This window comes from Natator depressus, chromosome 8, assembly GCF_965152275.1.
Source record: "Natator depressus isolate rNatDep1 chromosome 8, rNatDep2.hap1, whole genome shotgun sequence".
NCBI classification, from domain to species: Eukaryota; Metazoa; Chordata; order Testudines; family Cheloniidae; genus Natator; species Natator depressus.
The window spans coordinates 2,613,563-2,624,944 of NC_134241.1; the positions used below are offsets into that span (position 1 = coordinate 2,613,563).

Genomic DNA, 11,382 nt, shown 5'->3' on the forward strand with positions numbered 1-11,382 from the left:
GATAAATCCATGACCCAAAGACATTAACTGCATTATACAGTAAACCAACAGGATTTCAAGTACTCAGCCATTTAGAAATCAAACCTCCTTTGTGTCAACTTTGCAATGTAAAGGGGGGGGGATTTAAAAATCAGACACACATGAAAATGTTGCCGTCATTTAAAAATATTCTGAACCTGTTTATAAAATCTGAAGACGTCTGTTTACTACGGTAAGTGGGGCAAGATGTTGAGCTGATATAAATCAGAGTAGCTCACTGGAAGACAATCGCGCTACACTGATTTACACCAGCTGAGCATTTGGCCCATGGCTCTGAATGAAAATGTACCATTCTCGATATCCAGAGTGTGGTCACAGATCCGCCAGGAGGTTTTCTTGACCTGGCTGTCATAAAAACAAGTTCCCGTTTTCAGTATCCTAAATATCACCCAACACATGATTTGTTAATCCAACCCTTCCCCTTAAAACCATCCCATCCTCCCACCATGCCACCCTAACCCACCCACCCATTGGCCAGATGAGAAATACGAATGATGTTTGTGATGCTGTGTACTCTGATGATGGCCCTCGGAGGAGTCCAGTGGGGTCCTGAGAAGAAGAAGGCTTCCCAAAGCTGATGGACACTTCGAAGCTAGAGAACAGTCTGATTTCAGCCTTTATAAATGAGAATGCATCGTCACAGTAATCACAGGTCATCTTCAGATAGGCTAGGTGGAATTCACCTATCGGGATGGCAAAGAAGGTACCCTTGGGAAGCAGGATTTACAGGGGTGATGCCCACAATTAGAAAATTGCATTGTGCAATTACTACCACATCTTACATAGGATAGAGTGGGACTGGGAAAGGTTCTCACACAGACAACAAAGATGATCAAGGGTATGGAACTGCTTCCCTACAAGAGACTAAAAAGATTAGGGCCAATCAGCTCAGAAAAGAGACGCTGAAGGGTGGATATGATAGAGGTTCATAAAAATCATGAGTCGTGTGGAAAAAGTAAATAGAGAAGTGCTATTTACCCTTTCCCAGAAAACCCCAGGGTCGCCCAATAGAAATTAATAGACAGCAGGTTTAATACAACGTGCTTGTTCACACAACTAACCTGGGGCAATCATTGCCTTGGGATGTTGTGGTGGCCAGAAGCATACACGGATTCAAAAAAGAACTGGAGAAGTTCATGGAGGACAGGTCCATCAATGGCTGTTAGCCAAGATGGTCAGGGACGCAACCCCATGCTTGGGACAACCCTAAACCTCTGACTGTCAGAAACCAGGAGTAGAAGATGGGGTGGATCACTCCATAATTGCCCTGTTCTGTACACTACCCTGAAGCTTTGGTAGAGGCCGCTGTTGGAGCCAGGATACGAGGTCAGATGGACCATGGGTCTGACCCAATATGGACGCTCTTACGTTTTTATGTTCTAGTTCCAAGAATCAAAAAGAGTAAATGTAAATAGATGAAGCTACTACAGCAGCCATCTTGCGGTTTAACATGCTGCATACAGCTCGGTTAACTTTTAGAATCTTCTGAAAGTCACTTCTGCCATTAGCCCTCCTGACCCAGAGAACAAATCACAAATCAGGAGACTCATTTACCTCTCTACCCTCTTAATAGCGCTTTTTCAGCCCCAACCCATGCAATGGGAATAAAAGAAAAATCCGAGCCACGGGTGCTCCTCAGCTGAATCTTGTCAAATAGGTTGGCTGGGCGCCACAGGCTTCTGTGAAACACTGCAGGTCTTTCCAGACCCCTTTAGCTGCAAAGATGGGCTCCCTGAAATGCTGCTATCCCAGTCCAGTTGAAAGGCTTGGACTTTCCAAATATGACCCTAGATCCAAGTTTCCATTTAAAATACTGTGCTGTCCCTTCAGTGATTGAACTGGCCTGATCTGTCGCATTAAGTAAATCCTACAGGTTTGTCCAAATCACAGCTAAAGTAGCTTAAAATAATAATAAAGTAATGTGCTGGATGAAAAGGGGGAGTCTATCACACCAACAAGAACAATGATTAAGAACATAAGAATGGCCACACTGGGCCAGATCAAAGGTCCATCTAGCCCAGAATCCTGTCTCCCGACCAATGCCAGGTGCCCCAGAGGGAATGAACAGAACATTCATTCATAATCATCAAGTGATCCATCCCCGTTGTCTATTCCCAGCTTCTGCCAAATAGAGGCTAGGGACACCATCCCTGCCCATCCTAGCTAACGGCCATTGATGGACCTATCCGCCATTAATTTATCTAGTTCTTTTTGAACGCTGTTATAGTCTTGGCCTTCACAACATCCGCTGGCAAAATGTTCCACAGGTTGACTGTGCGTCATGTGAAGAAATGCTTCCTTTGGTTTATTTTAAACTGCTGCCTATTAGGATTCATGATGAAGTATTAGGCAGTCAGGCCTGTGAGATTTTCAGTGGTGATGGCCATACACTGTGTGCCAGATTTTCAGAAGTGCTGAGCACGCGGGACTCTAACTGAAGTCAAGGGGAGATGTGGATGGTCTCAGGGCCTTTTGAAATCAGGACTTGTGCATCCTGGAATCAGGAATCTTTTCTTCCCAGTGTCTGCTCGTGAATTCACAGTGTAAGAAATGCTTGGTTTGGGGTTTTTTTCTTCTAGTCGTGCCATCAAGTCCAACAATGGCCTCCTCCACTAGCCTCCCATCAAACTGTAGCAGTTCCTCTGGGATTTTCTCCTTCTCACCAGCCAACATGGTCTCAGCGGTGAAACAGAAGAGTGCGTTTGCCCCTGTCGTGAGACCGCAAACTTCCCCACCTCCCACCTGCACCAGCACCAACGGCAATAGCCTGCAAGGTAGGTGAGATCAGCCTGGGGAGGAAGATCGCTCCTCTTGAAACCGCGAGGTTGCGGCGCTACATTACGCACAGCATTTAATTAGGCGTTGAATTAGGTGTTGGCAGAGGGGATGGAGCTTGATGGGGCTGTTGTGGTCTCTGGCCTATAGTTTACTCCTGTAAAGAGTAACTGGAATCTATCCCCATCCCCCTGTGCCCAGCAGGTGACTGGGAACATGCCCTTTCTTCAACTCTACTAATCCTACTGAATTTAGATGCTGTGGCTTTAAAAGCACAGATCTAGTGTTTTGATAAAAACGAGAACTATTTCCGCTTACTAATACCATCCTTTTTCTTTCTTTCCTCTCTTATTCCCTGTTGTCGTCCATTATCAGACCAGTCTTTTGTGGACTCTAGCAAGTACTCCACTGCAGGGTCTCTCCAGGGGCTGGCCTTCTCCTGAAGTACGTCACTCAATCTTCCCTTCCTTTTTTTTCCTTTGTCATCGTACTCTTATGCAGAAATCCTTCCGACTCCGCAAGAGCTCTAGGGCTTCACGGCACATAGACAGCTGCAAAGCTTGGTGCATATGTTTGCCTTTAATAAATACAAGGCGCATTCCTAACTAAAAGCAGCATTTCCCAATTTACTGCATAATGGGGCAAACAGCTCCTCGTGATTAATGGACTTCATGTAAGCCAATGAATCTCCTAAATGATTCTGTGTCCCTTTGAAAGCCTCTCAGGCCCTTGGTAATACAGGAGCTTCTTATTTTCTATGTCCCTAGTTCTCTAATTCAAAAATATACTCATATGGTTACATAGGTACGTAATCATGTGTTCATGCAGACTGAGGGAATGGGAGATTAAACTACAGTCAGCACTGGGGATGCTGCAGGAAACAGAACTGCCCATTTCATTGTTTGGTGCGGCGAACAATCTGGTGCCTAACCCTCCCTTATAATGACTGCCACTTTAGCATGCTGAGATGTGTACGTTTTCATGCACACTTAGATGGAGGGGTTTTCATAAGCAGATGCAGCCAACTGTCTCAGACTACGCCAGAGGTGGAAAGGTTTTGTGATGCATGCTGTACTTTAGACCTCAGGTTTGGGCATTTTCCTTTCCATGTGCCTGTGCAACTCCGATAAAGCGTATTGAGTGGAGAATAAACCCTTTAATCACTAAACCCATTTCACGTAGGGCTTGTTTTGGAATGATCTGTTCAAAATGTGTATCATGTCCTAAAGAATCTGTGTGTCATGCCACAGCTTCGGTCATTCCAACGGAGAGAGAAGCTTGCCTCGCAATCAGAGCTGAGATGGCATCATTCACAAAATAAAATCTATATGCATGTAGAGTGGAAAGAATTCATTCATAAAAACTGGCATCTATCACGGCTAAAGATAAGCATTGCATTCAGTGTACTTTAGACTGGTAAATTGGGGGTATAAATCCTTATGCTGAAATAAGTAGTTACAAGACTAGAACATACGAATTAGTAGCTTTTTTGAGGTGTCAGTCAAACCCCTCATTTAACACATTAGAAACAAAACACAACCAGGTTTTTAATCGACAGCTAAACCTTGGCTCACAGAAAATGTGCTGGTTTTAAAAATCTGTCACTGCCAGCGTGCTGCAGATTTGAACAGCATTTATTTGCAACGGCATCAACTAGAACTATTTAGCCTTGTGAATAAAAATTGGAAACCGATAGTTGGCTCACATGGGCTTTTGAGAGTGTTTGTGTTTCTTCTTTCCCTCCCCCGCCCCCTTGCTTTGGAGTGGGGAAAGAGAACGAGCAGCAGGAGGTTTTTTAAAATCATTGTTTTTCACTTCATCACACAGAATTCCAGATTTCACCTACTGTATTATGAAAAGCAATTATGGAATGAGCTTAGAGCACTGGTCGCAGTTGGGGATTGCTGATTGCCACCTCGTTATGTCACGTCCAGAAAACACACCGATCTAAGTATTTTCCCTAATTTGTATTTAGCAATTCAGTTTCATAATAGGAATAAGACACCAAGAGAAACAGTTCATTTCTAGGGCACCACTGAACTTCTTGGTGAGTTAAAGACACATGGCCTTTAGCCCCATGCCTTATGACACCACCCGAGGCATGCAATAATCGCTCAGAAATGCAGTGCCTGTTGTGTCTTATTGCTTAAATAAACAACCATGTATAAGGAGACTGTCTTATCTCTCCTGGGCTTCTGGTTACACCAGAAAGCAATCAAGCTTTGCTTATGTAGCAGAAGTCACTAGAACAGCAGCCATGCTGATCTGCTGTTCTCTTTGCTGAGCAATTTTGTAAAACTCAAAATACATTATTTCTGTAATTTGCTAACAGCAGATACAATGAGCATGGGATGGGCAGAAATAATGCCCATGGGTAGGAGCTGTTCCTCTCTCTCCTTTTAGAGGAGGTCTGATCTCATTCCTACAGCATTTCCCTCTGATCTCTCCTTTTTTCAGAATCGATGGCATGCTGCAGTTGAAAGAATTTACATGGCCCTGTTGACGTAGCACTTAAGGAACAAAAGTAGCACGATCTAAATGAGGACCTGGCAGAATGGAAATGCCAAGGCTTTTAGGCAAAAAAGATGTCGTTTTCTCCATTTGACTTGTAATTTAATTCAGGATATCAGAGCTCCTCAATAAGGATAAGAATAATAGTGATGCCTTGAAAACCTACTTACATGATGTACTTTTCTATCATTTCACTTCCACTCGCACCAGGTGCATCTCTTGCATCTATCTATCGGGAAATGTAACAGTCCTAGAGTGAGAAGTTGTGATTATTTGCATAAGGCTCAGTTGTGGAGTTCCCACAAGTCCCCCCTAGGGGGCTGCGCATAGTAGTACTGCCCCAGGAGAAGACCAGAGTTGGGGGGGAACAAAAGGAGGGGAGAGGGGGACAGAATCAAGACACCACCCACTCCCTCCTTTCCCCTCAACTTCCCCCCACCTGCATAGGAAGAGGAGTAGTGGCTTCCAGTGAGGCTGCTCTCACCCTTCGCCTCTCTCTGAGATCAAACTGCAGAGCGAACTTGGTGTTATTTCTTTAGCATCGTCCCTGGTTTTATGAACTTTGAGTGAAACTACAGCAGCTAGTTTGGGAAACCCTAAAAATTAAGTCCCTTAAAGCTGCCCCAGATATAACCCAGCCCCTTACCAGAATTCCTAGTGCAATTGTCCTTTGCAAAAACATTGCTGGCTGAGACATTCAAAGAACAGAAATGCAGCTGGACAATTGGAACATGTCACCTCTTAGAATGTCATACAGCAACCGTGGATGTGTTTTGCGTTCTCCCCTTCTCTCATTTTATTTCATTTCATCAGTGCAGTTGACTTGAACTGTTTTCCCCACACTGATTATTCTTGTAATTCTTGCACATATGGTGGTGTTCGTGGAGAAAACATTTCCCTGCCCCCTCCCCACCCCAAATCTGCGAGTCTTTCACTTTGGCTTGGTTCTTATCGAGTGCATACAGCTGTAATTAAAGCACAATGAATTAGAACCAGTCACAGGACCGAGTTCTTCCCTAAGAAATCATTTGCCCAGATGTCTGAGATGGCAACTCTGGTGTTTAAATCATGCACCCATGAAGTGCAGCCACCCTGATGTCTAGTACGCATTTTATATCCTCTTGCAAATAACCATACAACTACCATTTGAAAGATGCAATCCTGTTATAACATTCATGAAGAACCTATGTGACTGCCGCTTGTAATGATGTTTACTTTTAGTAAGATCAAAAGCGTGTCTCTCTCACCAACAGAAGTTGGTCCAATAAAAGATATCACCTCACCCACCTTGACTCTCCAATATCCTGGGACCAACATGGCTACCCCACTGCATGCTTGCAGTATACCATTCAGCCACTAGATGTGCCCTTGTTCTGTACAGGTTGTAGATGGAGTGCGGTTCCTGGTAAACAAAGAGAGACAAAGGTGGAGGTGAAACTGTGAGGAAGTCTATGTTTTTCAGTAAAATAATTTAAAAGAGACTATGATTCTATATATAATGCAGTAAAATCATCAATCCACCTTACACAAAGAAAAGAGACGAAAATCTAAATTAAGACTAAAACTCTACTCTTAATTCATCCCAGTAGTGAAGAGGCACCTAAAGATTTGGTGAGCCCATAAGATGCCATGATGCTGAGCCCCCACAAAAAAAAACCCCGGGTTAAGGATTGATTGCAGCTTTAACTTGGAACTTTCTTCTGTAGGGGGTTTAAGTTGCTCTCAGGGCCACTGGCTATGCATGCACAACTCCTGGTAAAGTCAATATCCAACAAGTTTTTAAATAGGTAAAATGTTAAATGAATCCGTGTGTGCCACAGTCTGAGAGAATCAAGGAAAGGAGCGTAGGTGGGCACCATGTCCACCCTGGGTCAGCTAGTGGTTGCCAACCTATCAGTTCTGCAGAGCTGCAACAACCGAATAAAATAGCCTACTGGAGGAAATCCATCTTCTCAGCTGGCTCCCATTAGTTAAGTGATAGGGTCTAAAGCTTTGATTTCCCAAAGGCTTAACTGCTGTTCTAATTTGCAAAGATCCCAGTCAGCCTGTGGATCAGATGTTTCAATCCTGTATTATCATTCTCAGTATTACTTGGGTCTGTATTGGCTCATACTGGCCTACTCCTAAACTCTCTCACAAAACAGCAAAATGTATCCTCAGCCCAGCCCAGAAACACTGCGTGATAGGTTTGACCATCCGCTCTTCAGGGGTTTGAATACTGAAATGATCTTGTCTGGGAAAGGTGGCTAAGAAAAGGATCCAGTGTTACTGTACGTAAGGCAGCAGACTATGGCTTTTGTATACACAGCTGGCATGTGGGATGATAGCTGTATGCCCATACAGGGCACAAATCTCTGTTCTTCTTGAGAAATTAACAGAATTTATGAAAGTTCTCGCAGTTTAGGCCTTCTCAGCTTTGCCAGCAGCAACGAAATTCTGCATCTAAGAGCTGAAAAGGGTTTGAGTCTGAGCTCAGATATTATGCTAAATTTAGGCTAGAAAAATGTCACTGATGCCAGCAGTTAGACCTGATTTACACCAGTGTCAGTGAGATCAGAATCAGACCTTTTGTATTTCATGCATATATTGTTATTTCTATTGTTTGACACTTGTGTATGAATTCAGCTCCCAGTATAGATAGTATCTGACTGGTAAATGTAGTGAGGGTTTTGGAATTGAAGTTATGATGCAAAGAAGTCACTTTTCTTTTTCTTTTTTTTCCCTCCCTCTCCTCTCCTTTTAACAGCTATATCTGGCATGATTGTTCCTCCCATGTGAAAGGATTGCCTTGAAGAATTTTATTGAAGAGGTTGAATTCTGCTTCAGAGAGAAATCTGATACAAGTCCCAGAGTGGAACTTTTTACTCAGGCCTTTTTAAAAAAATAAAATACAATAAAATAAAGAGGAATCTTACAATAACTGCAGATTTTTAAACAAAACAAAAATCACCATCCTTGCAAATACCGAAATTAACAAAGAATCTGCAATTGCAAGGTGTTGATTTGAGTTGTCCATCCCAAGTACATGGGAGATATATTTATTCTGTGTTGATAAAGAAAATCCACTTTTTTTCTTGGTTTTTGTTTTTTGTTTGTTTTATTTTTTAAAGCTTGATTTAACTCAACAGCCATTTGTCTTTTATAAATCATACAGTTCTGCAAGGGACACTAGAGATGAAACTTCATGTTTTTAATTTATGACCCTTTTCTAAAGCTGTGTAAAGGGAAATGAAGTGGTAACATTTACAAACAAGTCAGTAAGGGACAGAATAGAAGTGCCAGTTAGGTTTTTTTAGAAGAATAATGGCCATTTAATTAAGAGTCGGCTCATATGTGTTGTTTATCCAGGGATGGTTTGCTAATCCGATACGTTTTTCATTCTCTAATTAAACAGATACCACTCACTAAGAATCTGCTCTTTTAAAACAGGGAGAGAATTTGTAACCTCTGTTTTTAATATCAGACTAAATAATTGTGTAAATAATGTGATGAGAAAAGTTGGTGAAAGTGTAGCTAAGGACATGAATACCGTAAGCTGACGTCTTTAATTCTGAAACCCAGTGCCTCTGGATATAATGCTAAAACTGCATAATTAGACTAGCATGGCTCTCTGTTTAGCTTATATCAGAATCTTTCCAAATGAGTGGCCTCCCTTGAGTTTAGCATAACCTGAGGCTGTGCATACAAATCTCCTTTGGATTGTGTGTCGCTGTCTAAAGACACGGACTCAAGCCATTATTACATGTTGGGTGTAATCATAAATTTTCCTCCTCACTTTAATCTATTTGTTTCTATGGGGCAGAACCAGAATTGACTCGTCTGCAGTTCTACATTCTCAATGATCTAGAAGCACACACGTTTTTTGTCAGCCTCCCGCTAGGATTGTTGCTGTATCAGCCGACCCTCTCAGTTTATAGCATAATATATTAAGCAACAGGTAACTGGTTTTGAATAGTAAGTGGAAACATGAATTTGAATTTGCGGGTGGGTGGGAGGGGGAAGGGCCGTGAGGAAGGTTTCAAATCAAAACCATAGGTTCTGTTTTACAGGAATTTTGCTATCATTATCTGGGAAGTGTTCTTAAAACTAGTCGTCAAAGAGGCAGCAAAGCTCTGAAGATGCATTATCTGATATTTTTTCTTTGCTGTTGTGTTTTGTATGTAGTTATAAATACTGTAGATTTTTTGTGATTTTTTGCCAAAGTTGTTGTTCTATTTATACATTTTAATGTCTTAAGACAGTTTTTCAATGTCACAAAAAGTTACTGCATATTTTGCAAAAAGAGCTCACTACCTTTCGCTTGCACAGACTTGCAAAATTAATTAAAGGGAAAAAAAGCTTTTTTGTTTTGTTGGGGCGGGGGTTGTTTGTTTGTTTTAAAGGGGATTTTGTAAAATATCCATATAAATAATGTATTTATCTTTGGAATTTGTACATTGCTTTCCCCCTCCATCCCCAGTTTATTTTATTGTGTACGTTTGCTATGTGAAAAGTGCTGATTTGTTTGGTCACTCACCGTTGTATTAGCTGTTTAAATGTGATTTTAAAACATTTCATTTATAGGGTTTTTTTAAGATTGTTTTAAACCATGCTTCATTTTTTTATTTCCACCTAAAAGCCATTGTCTATTTTTGTATTATTTGTAAGTTAAGAAGTTTTTTCCAATATATGGCAAAAAGTAGCATATTATTCTTGTAGCATTTAGTTATGTAGATTTTAAAAAATATCCTTTGCTTTTGAGGCTTAACAAAAAACAATGCTGTTTTACTCTATTAATATGCATGGGATCTCTCCTCTTTGGAGTGACGCATTTTTGTGCATTAAATATGGGGAGAAACTTCATAGAACTCAATGAAAATACTTTCTTTCTTAAGTCTGCTTGTATATTTCTCTGTCTTTCACATAAATATAAACCAGCAGATTGGATGCCTTAACAATGCAAATCATATTCATTTCACTTGTACATTGTACTGTGCACCAGAACTGTCAATCATCACTAACATTCTAAGAAAAAAAAAGGAATTGAAAAGCACAAAAGAACTGTTTTTGTTACCTTAAGACAATGTAACTTTTTTCTAGTAGAGCAAGAAATCATTTCCAACGATGCTGCAACTGTGCATGCTTCCTGTATGAATTTTGCAATGGTTTTCACTAGAAAGTCACAGTGTGATCTTTTTGGGGCGGGGGGGAAGGGCAAATAAAAGAAAAAAAAACTGGAAAATGTGAGAGACATCAATGTATTGCTTCTCTGTACTCGAAATGATTATTCCAATTCACATAATAAGCAACAGCATGGCAATGTAATTAAATTTAAAGCCATATTTTGTCCAGTGACACCCTTGATTGGTCTTGTAGAACTCCATTCTAAGTTGTAGCCATTTAGACATCCATGTTAACCATGTACATTCGTAGGCCTTTACTTCAAAGTCCAAAGATCCATGAACAGCATGTTTTGTTGCAGCTATTTACAGTGATCAGATGAAAGGAAATTTATCAAAATCTTCCTGAAAAAGACCCCTGTCTCTTACTAAGTAAAGGATGCTACTCCTTACAGAATATGGCTTTAAGTGGAAATGTTCAGATTTCAGTTTCAAAAGGTGAAGTTACACAATAACTGGATTGCATAAAGTATGCCTATTTCCTCACAGTTGTACTAGGATGCAGCTAAAATGAAGTCATCTCTGAAACTACTAACCTTTCACCTTCTTATCTAAATCTTTTTGAATAGACACACACACTGTACAGTTCTATTGTTAGAGAAACTAACTACTGTAGAGATTGTTATAATTTTTTTGCAGAATTCAAGCTGTAAAAACTTTTCAACTTTCACAATATTTAATTAAAGTTACTTCCTGTCTGTGACTAGAGCCCCTGGTTGTGACTTTATTTATCTGCTTCTACTGCTCAACAGACCAGGATAACTATAAGGTGGAAGCCGGAAGCTCCCAAACTGCCCTTCTCAAAATTCAGAGCAGCAAAAAGTGACAGAATAGCACATGGAAATCTACTTCTCATGAAACTCCTCTCGTGCTACTTTGAAACTCCTCTTATACTGAT

General features: G+C 41.0%; 1 protein-coding gene across 9 annotated transcripts in view; it reads left to right on the plus strand.

The window, feature by feature from the left end:
* EBF1 (EBF transcription factor 1) overlaps nucleotides 1-9,258 on the plus strand; it is a 328,926-nt gene extending 319,668 nt beyond the window's left edge. For 4 of the 9 annotated variants that reach the window (XM_074960207.1, XM_074960208.1, XM_074960204.1 and 1 more), the window contains exons 15-17: nucleotides 2,619-2,813; nucleotides 3,190-3,258; nucleotides 8,072-9,258. In XM_074960207.1, coding sequence (XP_074816308.1) covers nucleotides 2,619-2,813; nucleotides 3,190-3,257 — 263 coding nt within the window. In that variant the 3' untranslated portion in view covers nucleotide 3,258; nucleotides 8,072-9,258. Of the gene's footprint in view, nucleotides 1-2,618; nucleotides 2,814-3,189; nucleotides 3,267-8,071 lie in introns of those variants that run through there. The other 5 variants (XM_074960211.1, XM_074960212.1, XM_074960209.1 and 2 more) reach the window with 2 other exon arrangements.
* The last annotated feature ends 2,124 nt before the right edge of the window (nucleotides 9,259-11,382 follow it).